Source organism: Populus alba, chromosome 11, assembly GCF_005239225.2.
Source record: "Populus alba chromosome 11, ASM523922v2, whole genome shotgun sequence".
Lineage (NCBI taxonomy): Eukaryota > Viridiplantae > Streptophyta > Magnoliopsida > Malpighiales > Salicaceae > Populus > Populus alba.
In genome coordinates this window covers 18,207,484-18,225,368 of record NC_133294.1, presented here as the reverse complement: position 1 = coordinate 18,225,368, position 17,885 = coordinate 18,207,484, and the positions used below count along the sequence as shown (strand labels likewise).

Here is a 17,885-nt window from a genome sequence, read left to right as displayed (position 1 = left end):
AGTATTTAAATAAAAAAAAAATTTATCCCACATTAAAAAAACATAAATTTTTCTTGTGAATATAGAGTATATATACAAAAGTGTTTCAAATCCCACATTGAAAAAACAATTTTTTTCTTGTGAATATAAAATATATATACTAAAGGGTTTTAAAACCCATATTGAAAAAAGAACACATTTTTTTAATATTTATATAGTGAACTTTAAAAAGTGTTAATAATTAACTAAAAAAATATGAAAAAGAAAGATATAGGAGAAATATTACATTTGACAAAAAAAATTTGGGTTTTGTCCGGGTTGACCTAGTCATGAGTCAATCCGCTTAGTTGACCGGGTTTTATCAAGTTATTATACTGGCCGGTCTTTTAAAAAACCCGGATTGATCCAGTTATCAAATTGACCTGTCAAACCGGACCGGGTTGATCAACCACCGGTTTGGGTTGGAGCTGGTTGATTCAGACGCAATCCAGACATGGCACGCGTTTTTTAACCACTTGCCTAAGTTTGCCGACTCATTTCTCAGTCAGCGTCAGCTCACCTCATCTGGATAAGACAAAGACTAATTCCCTCGTTTCATAAATTTTTAATGCTATATCCTCGTATAAAAAATCTATAAAAAGAGCGTCAGCAGCCTCACCGGTCACATGCTTTTCCTAAATTAAATCATTGAATATTCTTAGAGCAAAATTTAAGGAAAAGATTATCTTTTTATTTATCCATTTAACGAAAGTATATCTTTTTTTTGGACAAAAAAAAATTGTGGGATCCACAAGTTTGGATAATGCTGCCACGCTATGCCACTATAACTGCCCTAGCACTATATATAGAGAAGCAAGCCTCACTCATTTTCCACCATTAGTATCCTCTTGAGATTCCCATCATTGTTATTTTTCTGCTTTCAATCTCATTGATTAAAAAGATTTCTGGGTTTTTTTTAGCATTTAAGGGTACCTAGAAAGAGAGAGATGTTGGCAATATTCAACAAAGGGTTAGTGAATCCACCCCAGGAGCTGTACAGCCCAGCTTCCTTATGTTCGTCGAGAAAACCAAAGCTTCCTGAGGAGATTGTGAAGGATTTTGTCTCCTCTGATCCTCCTAATGCTTTCTCAATGAGCTTTGGAGATGCTGCACTGCTTGCTTATATTCAACCAGGAAACTCTTACCCCAGACACCAGAGGTAAATTATTACATCTCGATCTGATCTTCAGCCTTCACTCTTTGTTTTTGTCTAGTTTAACGTAGCCCGTGTGAACTGATCTTGAACATGACGGATTTGCAGGCTGCTCTGTGGATTGGATGGCATATACTGCGTTTTCTTGGGGAGCCTGAACAACCTCTGCAGTCTCAACAAACAGTATGGGCTATCAAAGTGCACCAATGAGGCTATGTTTATCATTGAAGCATATCGGACCCTCCGTGACCGTGGCCCCTATCCAGCTCACAAGGTTCTTCAGGATCTGGATGGCAGGTTTGGATTTGTGGTCTATGATACCAAGGCTGGACAGGTGTTTGCTGCTCTGGTAAGCTTAAGCCACTCTAGAAGCTCTTAAAGAATGGATGAAATTATGTTTAATGACTGTGGAAAATGGGAAATAATTTTGCAAGCATTTGTAATGCAGGGTGAAAATGAAGGTGTTGGGCTATTCTGGGGTGTTGCAGCTGATGGGTCAGTGGTGATTTCTGACGACTTGGAGGTGATAAAAGGAAGCTGTGCTAAATCATTTGCTCCATTTCCATCAGGTTGCATGTTCCACAGTGAACAGGGCTTGACGAGCTTTGAGCATCCAAGCAGCAAAATGAAAGCAATCCCGAGGATTGACAGTGAGGGAGCAATGTGTGGGGCTAGCTTCAAGGTTGATGTTCACTCTAGGATTAGCAGCATGCCTCGTGTTGGTAGTGAAGCCAACTGGGCTTTGGGAGGTTCAACAGCCTAACTAATCAAAGACTGCAGTGATTTTTAGATTGATTTTGAATTCTCTGTTTTCTTGTTTCCAGCTTCCTGTACATGTTCCTAATCCTAGATTGAGATGATTAGTAGCGATGAATCTCCCCCCTGGCAATCCTTTAAAGCTTTATTGCATTTTGTGTTTTCAGTTTTCATGTTTATATTACTCACGTCCTGTGTTTCTCAACTTTTTCTCTCATGCAAAAATTATAATCAAATCTTAAATCTATCCAGAAACATTATTTTATGCCTAGCAACTTTTTCTGTCTGAAGGCATGCATCGTGATGCCTACCTAGGTTACAATTCGTGAATAGTGGATAGTGTACTGGAAGCAGATTATTAATGAATGCCAAGGATCCAATCAAAAATCATTAGATTCACAGATTCGAAAGCCTAACTAGCTTTCATGATACAGGTAGAGTTTCATGAATCACGATAAAAATGAGTTCAGTATCTCACAACTGAAAAACGCCATGGCTGAATTCTTCTTATCACAGTAAATGCTCGCAAAAGATGTTTTATACATCAGCACTCCTCCCCAATCCTGGAATCATCTTACAGGAATCCATCTGGCCTTGCTCCTGGGAATGGAGAGATTAGTAGTGAAGCACAGCAGCAAGTCATTGAAGCAGCTGCAAGGTGGGACAAAAAATAGTCCACGAAGGTAGTTGAACAAGGGCTTTCTGTATAAATTGATGAATGGACATATTAACACATTTTGCTCCATGGACTCCTCACAACACAGAAAGCAGACAAGGATTCATGTCTTCGAATATCTGCAACAAGTGAGAGATCCAACGAGTATGCAAGGATTCATAATAGCAGCAATTAGATCATGCATTAAACCTGAACTGTCCACATGATGAACTGGAGGTGACTAGTTGAACAAGATAAATAATCTAAAGCTAGATTCAGATCTCATATTCAATGTTTTACATGCATATGATTTGCCAAGGATAGAAATTACTTCTTTGGAAAAACAAAATCTCATTAGAAGATAAATGCTAACAAATGCATTTCGATGTATAAGAAAGGCAGCAATACACATGCAGTGATTCCCAAATTTTGATAGGGCTAAAGATGACTGCCGATTCAATTTAACCTAATAGAATTTTTTGGTAATTTTTGCCAAATTGACTGTTTGAATAACCATCCATTGAGCCACATATTTAGAGCATCGAGCAGAACAAAATTAAGGAACATCAGAATATGGTATTCAAAATTCTAATGGTCACTAAAAACACAGCACCTGGCGTACATAACTAACCCCTAAATCAGACATTGGGTTGTAAGTTTTCTCTGATTTGTCAAATACTGTAATGCCTGTTATTTTCTAAACTCCAACCTTAGTAGCAATGGGGTTCTGCAGAAGTGAAAGCAGCAAGAAGAATGTGAATTCTTTTTAGAGTGAAGTGTCGTTAAAATAATGCACTGTAAAGGTTCCTTGCTCAAAGACATCCAGAATAAACAAAATAAATTTACTTGCAAGAAAGAGAGACATCCAGCACCAGAAACAAAATAAACAAGTGGCTTGAATATTTCCCTGTCAGCAGCATATGATCAATGGTAGAAAAGATTAAAGGTTTGACAACATCAGTATCGCTCAGGATTCTGAAAGTTCATGAGAAAATGCAATCACGTGCAATGAAAATGAAATGGAGAATACAATTTGTTGAGTTGAGGAAAGATATCCCATATGATACATCTGTTACACGCCTGGATGGAGAATCATCCTCAGATTTTTGTTTATCAGCTTTTAGAATTTTTGCACTCTAATTTGGAGCAGGCTCAAACTCAACTTGGTCCATATAAAGATTCGTATTTGTGACTCTCAATGCATGCCTCCAAGTACGTAGTTTCCTGAAATACAAAAAGCAGCATTTATAGGAAGGATAAACAAAATGTGAAACATACGCAAACGCCACTTATTATAAAACTTGGTCATTGCAGATACAATATATCTAAATTATGCCAAAATAATTCAGAAAGTAATAAGAAAAACTTTGAAGAATCATTATTGATTATAGAATTGTTAAACAAGAAAGACTAGTGAGCTCAGTCGAGCTGAATAAACCATACAAATTGATACCAGACTAGAAAATTGATCTTAGGTCAGACTCAAAAGTCAAAAGTAGCATAACTGAACAGTTTCAAGTAAAAATATACTATTGCATAAAGGGTCTTCACATTACAACGACGCTAATTTTAGCTTGCACCTATCCAGGATTAACATGTCTAAGACCATGTTGGCACCAAACACAGCTCTCTTTCATTAGAGCTACCCAAATAAAACTTGCATCATCCATGTACTAGCCCCCACGTTAGACGTTCGTTATTTCAAAAACAAGAAAGAAAAAACTAAAATTTTATTCTTTGTTGCAAATTCAAGAAAGAACTTTTAATACTGTAACTGGTAACGTGTTTGTGTTCATTTCATTTACTCTGATATTCATTCACAAAATCTAAAAGCATCCCAAGTTTATCTAGACAGGATCTTCACTTACAGTAGAAAAAAGCTGAACATTACCTTGACAACGCGGACCTGCCAAAGAAATAACAGCACAAAAACCAACTGAAACATACCCGGAAGTTTCTGAAAACACAAGCAGCAAAGCAACACTGCCTCCAGCACTGACCTCACGCAATCATTTAAATTTAATGACACCGTTCACACATTCTCTGCACAAGAAACATACCTTAGTCCTAAGTGAAAGCGAATTAGCAACAATAAACTAGAAAAACTGCGGAAGATACTTCCTTTCACCATTACCATCACTATACAATGCAGTACAAACCAACCTACAAGTCACAACACCACACACTACCATCAAACAACAAAACCACTGTATGTGCATCACACGCGCGCATAAGATTAAAAAGAAAAATTCACATATGAGCTCCGAGTTCTTTCACATCATGTTCAACAATAAAATCATACGACCACTGGCTCGAATAGATTCGACCGGTGCTTTTGAGGAATGTAATAGTAAAATCCTTAGTCTCTCAAAATCACAGTATAGTAATTAAGAGATTAACTAACCTTAATTATATCGTCTCTAACCTCAAAATTATAACTTTTATTAATGCTAATGTAACTACGACCCGTCTCTCCCAAATAAATAGCCATACGCCCAAAAAAATAAAAAAAGGATGGTTTTAGCAAGAGAAAAGGAGAAATTTTGGAGAGAGGGGGGAGGAGTGGGACCCGAAGGACTTAGGGAGGACGAGGAGGCCAGAGAGACCGAAGGAATCGAAGGAAGAATGGAGGAGGAATCGAGAGCGGTAAGTGAGATCGGAGGAGTCGGAGAGGTGGGAGTTGATGAGTAGAGGGAGGTGAGTGGATAAAACAGGGACTTCGAAGATGTCTTTACCGACGAAGATTTCGGTGGGGTCAAGAAGGAGAGCGGTGTCGACGAGGAATGAAGGATGACATGATCGCATAACACGAAAGGCTAGTGATCGAGTCGCTGGAGGTGTGCTCCTCGTGATTTTGTTCTTGTTGAATTATTATTTGAGAGTTTTGTTTGAAATTTTGCCAATGAGGAGGAGAGAAGAAGAATAGAAGAACAGCTAGCAAGCACAGGGAGGAGGGAGGGAGGGAAGGAGAAGTTGGAGGAATGAAATTGATTTGCTTATACGGTGTCGTTTCATTTCCAAAATGACGTCCATAGACTAAAAGATAATTGTTTAAAAAAACCCAAAGACAATGTGGATACACATGTAATTAGATATTGAGACGAAGATAATGTGAACATAAATATATTTAGTTAAATAAATATACATAAAAATAAATTTATCTTGGTATAATTTTGAAATAAATTTATATAATTTAGAAATATAAAGTATATAAAAGACATGTTTCATATATAATATTTTTTTATTTTTAAAATATTCATATAAAAAAACTTTTAATTGCAAACTTATCCTACTAAGATTCGTAAAACAAAAGTAAAAACAATAAAATCTATTTAATATCTTTTTTTTTCCCGTCTTTTCTGTCCAATACAATAACCAAATAATTTAGAAACTACTTAATAAAAGTTCGAGCACTTGGAATTATCATCCATTTAAATTCAACTAAGAGTAGATAAAATTGTAATGCAAATACACAAAAAGCTCCCTCTCCTAAACCTCATGTCTTGTACTCCTACATATAATGCTCACACAATGAAACATTTGATAATTAATTCAAAATGCTACGGTTTATAAGCTTTCAGCTGTTACAGGCGTACTTCTTTTACATTAACAAGAAGGCAAGATCAAAGACAAACTTTTGTTCTGTTAAAATAATTTAGTTTTTATTAGAAGAAGCTGCAGCTTGAAACCATGGGATCCAAACTAAATGATTAACGTTGTACCTCGTAAACATGGATCTGTTGTATTTACAAGTAAAAATCCCTATCCTGATCAACTGTTCATTATCTCTACTTGTATTTCATTATTAAGCAAATGTTATGGAAATACTGGGAACCATCACTAATGGAGCTGTCCTGCAACATACCCCGAAGCCTTCCCATCCATCCTTCCAGAAATATTGCAGTCGAGCTGAATACCTTAAAATAAACACCAGATAGCTGATGCAGAGGAAGTATGAGTAGTAGTTTTGCCTCACATCTTGGATCACGGTTGAGTTTCCAATCTTGTAGGGCAACGGTCCTCTTTTTTACTTCCAAGCTCCAACCAGCAACTAAGAAAAGGCAACAAATGCCCCAAGTCTGCATCATCTTCTGATTAGCAGTCAAGAATCAGGTAAGTTATGCAAGCACAGCCTTGAATTGATTGTCAATAAATAGAAAGAAAAGCATCTGGTTAACATTTGTAATCGCAGCCTCGTCTATACAACTCGAACCCATGTACCCCCGCACATCGGACAGCCGTAAGCCCAACGGCTGATCCACCAAGCCTCTCTTTCATTATGGTTAGGTGGGTTTGCCACGGCACCTGTGGAAGCAAATGCTGAAGTCTGCCGCAAACATCTTATACACTGCATTAATAGCAATGATGTTACGTTGAAACACGTGCAGAGCAAGGAATGGATTTGGCAACAAAATAAACATAAGATTGGTGATATGGTAAAAGAAAAAAAAGAGTGGATAAAGTATGCTATCTCTGATAGGAACATATTATGCAAGAGAGAGATACCTTGTCATAAGCTAAACAGTTTGTATGTTTCATTCCATTGAACCAGAATTAAATTGAAAAGAGCGTCAGATCATTCCTATCTTATGAACCACAAAAACAAAAACCTAATGATCACCTCTTGACTATTCATTCTCATGTCCAAGAAGAGATACAGGAGTACTACTCCTTCACTCACATTAAAGTGGGAACCGCGAGTGATTATCATGGTGGGTCCTACTTTTATGTGAGTTGGGGAGTACCTCTCACGGATTATCTATGAGCATTTTTCTGCTGCTGATATCAATTCAACAAAATCATATATCTCCAATGATGTCATTAATACCACAACCTCTAAAGAAACATCCATATTAGAGTGGATTTACGGATTATGCATGTCCAATAATGATACATCATTAAAGATAAGAAAAAAAGATGATGCAGAGGGATGATTGTTGGTTTCCTTAACACAAGATGCACTTGGACAGAAATTAAATTGCAAGATGCATTTACAGCCAACTAGATGTCTTCCACTTCATGCTTACCAAAGAAAGAGATTCATAACACGAGGAATTCCTTGGTGGGACTATCCATGTACTATGAACAGGAATAGGGTACAACTAAGTAGGTATTAAAAGAAATTGGGTTTTAAGCACATTGTGGATATGGCAGTAAATAGGGCAGAGCAGGGGAATAAATTCTCATAGCTTGCCACAACTAAATTCACTTCAGGGCTTAATTGCGTTGAGTACCTTCTTTGAGACACTTGACATAAAAGCTACCAATGACATAAAATTGGATTTTCTTTTGAATTCAGTGATCCTACGGAACAAGAAGGCTGAATAGCAGAAAAATTCAAATCAGAGAGAGAGGAGAAAAATGGAGAGAGACCTTGTACCAAACATCTTCATGACCAGTCTTCCACATCGCAGTAACAACATCTCTTCGAGATCCCATTATGCCAAGATAAGCTCCCAGGCCAACAGAAGTGTTCAAGCCAAAAGCTGCATCTCTCTCAGACAGTCTGCGCTTCCTTGGCCATAAGCCATGAGCACCATAATAAACATCACAGTTTTCAAGTGAGCTGAAATCAAGTGGATCTGAGTTAAGCTTCAGAGTATCATCTGAACCCATATCCTCAGCATCAGACCAGGGTCCACCAAACATATTGCGCCTGTGCCACTCTTCAGATGGAGGGTGGAGTTCTAACTCTCGTAGTAACAGGCCAGCAGCATCTGCACCTCTAGGCCGTGGCATGTTCTGTGGATTTCATAACAAAATTTAACATAAAGTCAACAAAACAGTCGTTTTGTCAAGAAAGGGAAGAAAGAAAAGCATGGGGAGGTTTATCCCTATGAAAAAGGAAAACAAATTACTTTGAAACCTCCTTGGGTCATTTACAAGATTAAATCATAAGCATGGATACCTGCATATGTGGACCAAGAGATGCTTCTACAACCTCTGGCAATACTGTATAATTGCCATCAATATAATGCAACCGCACCTGGATATTGCTGCTTCCTACTTGAGAAACTGGCAATGGGTGTGCCAGAGTTGCTGTTCGCCGACAAAGATCCATGAGAATGCGGAAAAGGACCTTCACCTGCACGAGGCAATGAATGAGCCTTTATCTGAATATAGGGCACGAGGGCACCTCTGCTGATTGATTAATTAATTCCTTAACCAATAGAATTATCAGAAAGTTTTTGGATGCCCAAAGACAGTGATTGTCATGGAAGTTAAGCAGCTTTTTCTCCATTCGTACACCAGAAAAAATATATTTAGCCAGACAGGCAACCAAAAATCTAATGAAGATTGTTCATAACATGTGAAGCCTAGAAGGAATTAAAGAGCACCAGTATTTACCTCTTCAAAACTGTATCCTTGGCCGGCATTGCCACTGCCTACTCTGTGCCTACCAGCAGGTCCATCTTCGACTGGTTTAGTTCCAGGCATTACTTGACCACCTCGAGCTGTCTGACCTTCATCCAACCTGACCATAGCTGGTGCTGGCTTTGAAGAAACAGTGTTGATCTCCTCCACTTTGCCAGGAGCACCAGATTGAGGTTTTTGCACGTTTGTATCAGTCGAATTTCTCTGTGCACTTCCGACAAGGCGAGGTAGTTGAGTTCGCCGAAAGAAAAAACAGAAAAGCAGGAGCTGGCATAATCTGCGGAGGAAATGGCAGTCACCAATGAGCCTAACTGCTGGTGTTCCAGGAAAAGTTCCGGTGTTAATGCTTATCGGCATAACGGAAGATGGACCACTTATGGGATTCAGAGTTGAACTGGTCACTCCATCAGTCGTGCTACTAATCTTACCAATGGCACCTTGAACCCAAGCTTGCATCTGAGTGCTTCCAGTGGAACTTGTAGAGCCACTTTGACCACCTGGAGAAAATGTAAAAAAAAACAGAGTGTTGATCACAATAACCCAGAGAGAGCAGAAGAGAGAAGAAATATACAAGATCTTCTGGAGACATTTCCCCAGCAACTGTTGCAGTAACCTCTTAATCAGTAAAGATCAAATTGCAGGCATTTCACCAGCTTTTGAAGTCAACACCGCATAACTTTAGTAAACACAAATTATTGAATAAAGGTCCCCCCTTTATGTATCAGAACACTAGACACTGCATACTGACCCTGACTTGGTGCAGGAGATGCTGAACTTTGAGTAGGACTGGTCACCATATTGCGGTTACTGCCTATGCCTGCTGTAACAGCATGACTAGCCAGTGTGCGACAGAAACTTGAATAACGCCGTAGACGTGTGATAAAATGTGAAGCTAGATCAAGAACTGCATCAACATAAGCCTGCATGAAATTCTCATGGTTAGAGAAAATCATCAAATCGGTAAACCTGCATCATCATAGGACAGATGTTTGAGCTGACTGTTGGCAGGGAAATATTCAACAAGCACAATCTGAGTGCTTGGATACAGCAGACTGGCAAGCCTAGAAGGTGACAAATACATTGTTGGTTCAGGCATCAGATTCTAGGCCATAAAAAGCCAGTGTATGGCCCAAACTATGCAACCATCATTAACACATTGAAATTATCAGGTTTATCATTAGCATGTAGAAATATAAGCACCACATCGCAGGCAATCAGATCTTGATGAAGCCTCATATTGGGGGTATCAGTAGATCTTCAGTACTACACTCACAACTTCAACAGGAACCAAAATTTAACATGAGACAATAAAGAGATAAAAGCATACCTGAATACTTGGAACAAGGTTTGGCTCAACTGTCATTGCTTCGGGGTCGATGCCAGATAATGTCTCACCAGAAGCCTGCCATGGTTCAGGTACTAATGCTGAAGGATTTATCAAAGCTGACTCAATGCCTCTGCCCAACATATCAAGCAGCAACCTAGCTTGCATGTCAAGAACCATTGCCCTAACCTCCTGAGCATTTGTACCTTCCAGCAGTCTACATTTTATTCTGTCCAGACTCTGCATCATTAAAAAAACAAGTTTACCTTACCCAACCAGGGCATTCTAGAACCTGGGACAGGTAGTCACATACTCACATGTGCTTTGAATTGTCACAACAAACTTAAAGGAAAAGGAAAAGGTACCTGTGCAATCGGTTAATTAAGTGAGATGAGAATTAAGGTATGTTAGCGTCTCTTGTTTCCTTATTTGATTGTGATTCATGTCTTGCGTGGCATTTCTGGGTTATAATGTGCCACAATAAACTCTGTGCTCATAACACATGTTACATGCCACACCTTATGTAAGAACTTTATTTGGTTAGAAGCAGATGATCGCTAAATGTAATTTTCATATTTGCAGCTTTGCATATTCCTCTTTTTTTCTGTTTTCAAGAACTCTAACTTGAGGATCCACAGAGGGCTCAGTAAATTTCTAAGTTTCTACCCACCTCAATTTCCACAACCCATTCTACATCCAGTCCACGTCAACTATTCTACAAGTCAATTATTCTAGATGCCCTTGCTCACTCTAGAAATTATAATTGATTTTGAAAAAGAAATGGAAAGGGAAAATAAAGACCACCATGGCGGACTATTTCCAAACAAATAACAAAAAGATTGTGACATGGGAAATTTCAGGCAAATGAACTGCAATTATAAAAATATTAGATGCCTTTGTTCAATATTGTCATTCCAATTATCATAATCATAGATTATCTCAAAATTAATAGTGGTGCAATAGCAATAGTGCAGAAAAACGTACAGGACCATACTGCTGTCTGTGCTGTGAAGTGGGAAGAGAATGAAAATCCGCATCCAAGACAGCAATCACACTGTTAAGTGAAACTGAAAGGAAACAAAGAACCAGATCAGCAGAAGATGTCACCCAAGGATTTGTGTTATTTGCAAGGAAATCTTAAATAGGAATCCTTGAAAAGACATTGTTCATCAATATATTTTCTTTTTCATAAACCACAATAATACCAGAGAATCTAATTATTCTTACCAATGCCATCCTCAGCAGCACTCTGTGTACAGCCAACAGCATCCCACCAATCAACTCCAACCAAAAGGCTCCACCAAAACCTGCTCTGGCAAAACTCAATATCAGTATGACCATGTAGAGTGTTAAGATTATCTGCAAATTGAACCTTCATCTATTTTTTTTAGCCAAAGGAAATGTCCATGACCACTAATATGCAGACTTCCAAAGTATTTCCCAACAAATGACTCTTGCCACATACCTCTCAGCAATAGCACGTTCCCAGATTGCTGAGTTAGCCTTCGCCAGACTGCTTGGAACAGCAGGAGGAAGAACACGAATTATCTTCAATACAGTGCGATCCTTGCTAGTGTCGTGCCAAACTGAAGCTGAGCAGCAGCTTGTGGAAGAGAAGGCAGGAGCAGCAATTGTAGATCCAACATTAATCTGGTGGTTGTCAACTAGTGTGAAGTTTGTCCCAGAGAAAATGTGAACTCCACCCCGCAGAAAAGCAACAGCAATCTCGCCACCATGAGCAGAATAAACAATTCGAGCAAGTGTTCTAACATCACTGGGCAGATCAGAGGGATCAAAGATGACTCTCTTTGTCTTCTCAGCACCAGAATCAGATGTCTTTCTTACATCAGAGATAGGTCCTGCAGCAGCTGGTTGGTAATTTTTGAAATCATTTGTTGGAGGTATGCTCGTATCCACTTTGGACACCCATACAGTTTGCATGGGTGCCTGCCCACCAAAACCAGAAGTGGGATTTCCAAATATTGGATGAAGAACTACAGGTTGAACAGATGATTCCCAGCGTTGCACCCTCCATCCTGTGATTAAAGGACCCTCATCTGGATCATAAGGGGACATATACTGTCCTGCGTGTGTAAAATCAGTTATTGACATATGGAATCCAGATAACTGTAGGCAGATAAAGGGATATTCAACTGACTCAAACATGAAAGTTAGGCCTCACATCTCTTTCAACTGACTCAAACATGAAAGTTAGGCCTCGCATCTCTCTATTAGTGCGAGGATAAATTTAAGTGGAGGAAGAAAGAGAGCCCAGGAAACTGTTGCACAAGCATAATCACACCAATCATATAAACACACACAAACACGCATACACGCGCTAAAAGAGGATTTGTTATGGAAAAACATGGAACTGGCAAAAACTAAAATTGCAAGTTAGACTACTGATAGGTACCCTCAACTATAACAACTGCAATCACGGAGCCACCACAAGTTGGATCAAAAGCAACAGCACTGACTCCAGAACCCCAAGTAGTAGTTGCTGCAGATTGAGCTGCGGCCTCAGGACTCACATATGCAGAAAAATTTGAAACTGGCAAACAATGAAGTGTGATGGTGTCTGTGAAATCTTCATCCATCTGCTTTTTCCCTTGCTTTGCTTCAGACATCAGATGCTCTTGCCAGCTGAATAAATATGCAGCCAGAGGAGCAAACCCTGACCAATTGGGTGGCTTAACTGAAGGTGGGACCCCATTGCCAACACTTGACATTGGAGTTGCTTGAAATCCATTTCCAGGGCCAGGAGAAACCTCCCAAACAACAACAGTTGAAGGATTGACAATTGGAACACCTGCAACATGCATTGCGCCACTGTCTGTTATAATAGCATCAGCAGCCATAATCCCACTAGGGCCAGCACCCAAGAGTCCTTTGCTCGAGCAAAACCACTTTGGTGATGTATTATTCTGGCTAGGGGACCAATGAAGTTGAACAGAACCCGATGAGAAAACAGAACAAACACAAAGGAAATTTGGCCATCGAGCTGTAAGAAATTGAGAAAGCAAGTCAGTGATGGTCTTGATGCTGTTACATCAGTCAGGTGGAAGTTTTCAATAGTGGAAAGAACAGATGACCAAAAGTATCATCACCATTTTTGCAATACTTAGCATTAGCAGCAGCCATCTAAAGGTTGTTAAAAGAACTAGTTCATTTGAATAAAAAAATGGTAGATATTAAAATTTCTCACTTTAAAAGTTTTTATGCTTGTCATTCGTTGCATCGTTCTAAAAGCATTCACGATACAGTAGTTAGCCATGGATGTAATTATGAATAAAAGCATTGCAGAAACTGCAGCCAAATTACTATTCTAAATTTACAGCTATTCAAAAAAATCTGACCTGTTTTTCTCAAAGCAACAGCAAAATAATCTAACTCATTGGATGTAAAGTTGCTAGTCAAAAGGCATAGCCCCAATTTCACACATTACTTGTTAAAAATAGAACCGGTCCTAAAGCTCCCGCGTGAGCTTCTAAAAATGCTTACAAGGAGAAATCATGCAAACAAACCTGAAGTTTGAGAATGCTGTGAAAGAAATTTTTCCTCAAAAGCTGACTTTGAGCTTGTGGGAGTACTAGACTTTGACGAAAGCCACCTGTACTGATTTTTTAAGAGAAGTCATACTACAATGAAAGTATAGCCAAATACCAACATAACTTTAAAACAAACATAGATTAACCAGGAAACTGAAAAGCACAGATGAATACCAAATTACTACCACATATATGCAAAGCAAAATACATGGATAATTTCAGAATCAGATAACAGAAAACATAATAACCACATACTGGAGAGACACTGGATAGCCATTTAGTAACAACTGCAATATCCTGCCGCCATTCATGCTCACACTGCCAACAGCTAGCATCACGTACCAAATTAGATGGACCCTGTATGACAAGATAAAAAATAAGCAAGACAAGTTTTTAAAATTCTGAGCAAGTGGCATACCATAAACACGGAGAAAGCAAAGAGTAAAAACCAATGCAGGGCCAGCCCAAAACTCTTGAGTTGAGTAAAACGTGAAAACCTTAGTTAAGTATTAGTGAGAGGAACAAGGCATCTTCTTATTATATATTTGGGTACAAAAATCCATCAAGTTAGCTTACTTGAGAAGGCTGAGTCCAGATAGTTGTCCTTCCATGGAAATTAGCAATTAATAATGCACGAGAGTAAGAAGTAGGGGACCATTCAATAAACTGAACAGAATCACGAGGAGAATCTGCCAAGGGATTCAATGCAATAGCTCATGATTTAAGAAATTAGAGCCCAATAGAAGAGGGAACCAATATATCAATGGAAAATCTAACAGATAAGAGACGTATTTCTGCATACATAATAACTAATGAAAACTAAAAAATTGGAAGATAAGGTAAAAGATGCAAGGTGACTCAAAATACCTGCTATGACATTGAAAACAGAACATTCAGTTGGTCTCTCAGGGATAACAACATGAATGGGGATCCAGAACGGTAGGTTTGCGTTGGAGCTACAAAAAAAAATATAGTGAAAGATGATATCAAAATATAAATTGATGAACACTAGGCACAAGCTTATTTTCCTATTAGAAGAACCCTAAATAGTAAACAATAACAAACATCGTTATGCTTTAACATTTGTTCTCAAGCACATTTGAAAGTTATAAGCCTGATTAGCAACTATCTAAAGCATATGCTCTCCTTATTAGACTGAAACACATTAGAAGTGCAAAAATCCACTGACCTTGGAATTCTAGCACAAGTTTCTGATGCACAAGCTATAGCATTCAACTTGCCACACCAAGCAACAGCACTGAAAAAACAAACGTTAAAATAAGAATTTGGCAAAGATCAGTAAAAGAATTTGAATGGACAAGGAAAGATGCTTGAAATAACGACACCTCATTTGCTTTAAGACAGCCATTACTAGAATCTCAATATCTATATTAGGAGTATCATATTCTAACAATCATGATTTCTCATATCAACTGCATTTGGCTACAGGTATGTGATGCTTGTAATGGCATCAGGTTTCAAGTTTAAAATAGATGAGAACAGCCAGTGAATGTAAGAGTGATATACTATGGTAGCAACTAGCAAGGATGCATCAAAAAATCTCCAAGTGAAATCTACGATCTCCTCTTGCACTACCTTCTGTTCTACTTTTGCCCCCTGTGGCAGATTGTTTGGTGGCAATGCAAATAGTCCGCCTTGTTTTCTGTGCTATAAAATGTCATACTCACACTAGGCATCGCAGAAATAAAAAGATTAATCACCCTAATACAGGTGCAAAGATTGTGATTGTCGATGTTTAACAACAGCCAACAGAAAGCTTACATCTAGCATATACTGAATAACTCGATGATATAGTTCTTAATTGACAGCACTTCATCAACTTCATTGTATCCTGTATACATCCACTAATCATTTGTAAGACTCTCTTTCTCTCTCCTGTTTTCTCAAACTTCATTTCTCGTTCATCCTAAACTCACTTCAACTTCCCACACTAACTACCTCACTAGGTAGCATCAAAACCAACAAAATCAAAGCATAATTAGTAATTCGAAGACTCCAGGAAATCTAAAGATTAGATGCAAAAACCATTATTGCATAGAGATTAAAACAAATAAGAAACTCAAATTCCATAACATTTTGAAAAGTAAAATAACCAAAGACAAACACACTAAACTCAAATTGCAGAAGAGAAAACACAATTTCTACAGAAAGAAGAGCCCATACTCCAATCAACCAACTAAAAACCATAAACCTCCACAGAATTCCACTTAAAATCAACAACTTTAGACACTAAACAGCTTCTTCTGCACACAAACACAATTCTCTTGAAGGACTGAATAAAAAAAGTTGCACCATTAACTTGACATAATCACACCACTGAAATTTTTGCAAAGGAAACTCAATCACAACCATAAAAGAACCCATAATCGCACCATCGAAAATACTCAAATCCCATCAAAATTCACTTGGAAAGCATAATCTTTATTCAAAAACAGAATTCATCCTAAATTCACTTCCAGAACCAGGAGCTTGGTCATATTTCAAAAATACGTTGAAGAACCCTCAAAACTATCACACAAATCACTCCATTAGTCTAAAAGAAGCTCAAATTCCACTTAATAGAAGCCACTCCAAAAAAAACTCCAAACCCATATCGAATTTCAGTTAAAAAACGACAAATTCAAACTCTAAACAGCCAAAAATCACTCAAATTAGAATGAAAAGCCCTGTTTTATCCATCAAGAACGTTACCTAAATTGGCGACAAAGCTCAGGCACACTCATTTTATGCTGCAAATTAGACCGTGGCTGTTTCAGCCTAATACAAAACACAGTAGCTGGACTCACTGAGTCCTCCTCCATTGGATCGTCGACTTTCCCACCAGCACCACCACTCTCTTCCTCACCACCACTACTGACAGGATCAGCCTTCCCCACTCCTCCACTACTAGCACCCCCACCACCTTCGGCAGGCGAAATATCCGGCGCAGTCTGATCCTCCTCCGTCGTCTCCTTGTTAGAAGAAGAAGAGGTCATTTTGAAAAATAAAAACCTAAACTTTATATATACTACGAGAGGGAGAGAGATGAATTTCGTGAGTGATGTGTGTAAAAGTCGCAATTGAAGGCGACAGGTATGACTGACTGTTTAGAGAAAGAGAGATAAGGAGTGGGGTTCGTGTTGGATTTTGAGGTTTTTTATTCTTATTTTCTTGTTGGGTTCCGGCTTTTTAGGGTTTTTTTTTTTTCCAAAGAAGAGAGACTGGAGTGGGAGAATGAGATTCCAGGTGTTCCTTGACAAAGAGAGTGAGAGATAAAGGAAAGGTTTTTTTTTTTTTAAGGTTTCTTCCTTACTTTGGTTCTTGCTCATGTCAGAAATCCTTATAGTTTGCTGGATGTGTTGAGGGAAGTGGGGTTCTTTTCATGATTTTGATTTGATATGAAAAAGGAGGGGAAGGTTTTTTTTATGTCAGCATGTGGGAATTGTTTAGACTTTCTGCTGTGTCGTGTGATTGGATTGAGATTGCGTGCTGGATTGATTGGGTAATTTAGAATTCTTACACGATTTCATAAAAATTAAAAAGGATTAGAAAAATAGCATAGTTTAAAAATAGTGATTGAATACAACCATTATTAGGAATAATATTAGTTCCAAAAACTAAGTCCTTCTTAATTTAAATAAAAAGTCATTCCAAAATTTTATGAAGATTCAATTATTAATAAATGAGATTCAAGATCCAATGACTAAGAAATAATTGGTCATTAAAAACATACCAAAACTCTATTTTTAACACATTTATCGTTAGAAAAATCTTAATGAAACATTTATAACCATACTTTGAAATACCACCAAACATGATTGTAATTTGTTAGAAGTTTTATTCACGGTTAATATAGAGTTAATTACGATCTCATTTGTTGTTCTTCCAAGGAGTAGTTAGAATTACTTTGTCAAGATTTTTCTAACAATAACGCGTATGTCAAAAATAGAGTTCTAGTGTATCCCGGTAACTCATTTTTTATTTCCTTTTTTTCTCATTTCTCCTTCCTGCCACATCACCTTATCTCCTATTTCTTTCGTAGCAGTTGATCTTGAA

At 38.1% G+C, this 17,885-nt stretch overlaps 2 protein-coding genes and 1 long non-coding RNA gene across 7 annotated transcripts; 1 reads left to right on the top strand and 2 right to left on the bottom strand.

The window, feature by feature from the left end:
• The first annotated feature begins 843 nt into the window (after window positions 1–843).
• On the top strand, window positions 844–2,132 carry LOC118031320 (stem-specific protein TSJT1). The gene is made up of 3 exons (XM_035035688.2): window positions 844–1,177; window positions 1,280–1,520; window positions 1,620–2,132. The coding sequence occupies exons 1-3, from the start codon at window positions 966–968 to the stop codon at window positions 1,932–1,934; spliced, it is 768 nt and encodes a 255-aa protein (XP_034891579.1). The 5' UTR covers window positions 844–965; the 3' UTR covers window positions 1,935–2,132.
• Window positions 2,133–3,456: 1,324 nt separating this feature from the next.
• LOC118031319 (uncharacterized) lies at window positions 3,457–5,555 on the bottom strand. The gene is made up of 2 exons (XR_012171281.1): window positions 4,987–5,555; window positions 3,457–4,625 (listed from the first exon to the last, which is right to left on the bottom strand). It is a non-coding gene; the product is annotated as an uncharacterized lncRNA (long non-coding RNA).
• A 662-nt stretch (window positions 5,556–6,217) lies between these two features.
• On the bottom strand, window positions 6,218–17,226 carry LOC118031318 (mediator of RNA polymerase II transcription subunit 16). 5 transcript variants are annotated; one of them, XM_035035684.2, is made up of 16 exons: window positions 16,542–17,226; window positions 15,019–15,087; window positions 14,697–14,785; window positions 14,406–14,518; window positions 14,085–14,186; window positions 13,806–13,896; window positions 12,695–13,282; window positions 11,747–12,365; window positions 11,509–11,588; window positions 11,266–11,348; window positions 10,285–10,521; window positions 9,706–9,877; window positions 8,931–9,454; window positions 8,491–8,667; window positions 7,956–8,324; window positions 6,218–6,930 (listed from the first exon to the last, which is right to left on the bottom strand). In XM_035035684.2, the coding sequence occupies exons 1-16, from the start codon at window positions 16,823–16,825 to the stop codon at window positions 6,781–6,783; spliced, it is 3,747 nt and encodes a 1,248-aa protein (XP_034891575.1). In that variant the 5' UTR covers window positions 16,826–17,226; the 3' UTR covers window positions 6,218–6,780. The 5 variants fall into 5 exon arrangements, with proteins under 5 accessions (XP_034891575.1, XP_034891578.1, XP_034891576.1 ...); XM_035035687.2 differs by lacking the exons at window positions 14,406–14,518; window positions 16,542–17,226 and having other exon boundaries at window positions 13,806–13,891; window positions 15,019–15,092; XM_035035685.2 differs by lacking the exons at window positions 15,019–15,087; window positions 16,542–17,226 and having other exon boundaries at window positions 13,806–13,891.
• Window positions 17,227–17,885: the final 659 nt, after the last annotated feature.

Excerpts from the sequence above, each read along its gene's own strand:
- LOC118031320 (XM_035035688.2), top strand. The coding sequence starts at position 966 with ATGTTGGCAATATTCAACAAAGGGTTAGTGAATCCACCCCAGGAGCTG. Across the intron at positions 1,178-1,279 it reads TCTTACCCCAGACACCAGAG|GCTGCTCTGTGGATTGGATG; the intron begins GTAAATTATTAC and ends ACGGATTTGCAG. Across the intron at positions 1,521-1,619 it reads GACAGGTGTTTGCTGCTCTG|GGTGAAAATGAAGGTGTTGG; the intron begins GTAAGCTTAAGC and ends TTTGTAATGCAG.
- LOC118031318 (XM_035035684.2), bottom strand. The coding sequence starts at position 16,825 with ATGACCTCTTCTTCTTCTAACAAGGAGACGACGGAGGAGGATCAGACT. Across the intron at positions 12,366-12,694 it reads TGCAGTTGTTATAGTTGAGG|GACAGTATATGTCCCCTTAT; the intron begins GTACCTATCAGT and ends TTACACACGCAG. Across the intron at positions 11,589-11,746 it reads GAACGTGCTATTGCTGAGAG|GTTTTGGTGGAGCCTTTTGG; the intron begins GTATGTGGCAAG and ends TTGCCAGAGCAG.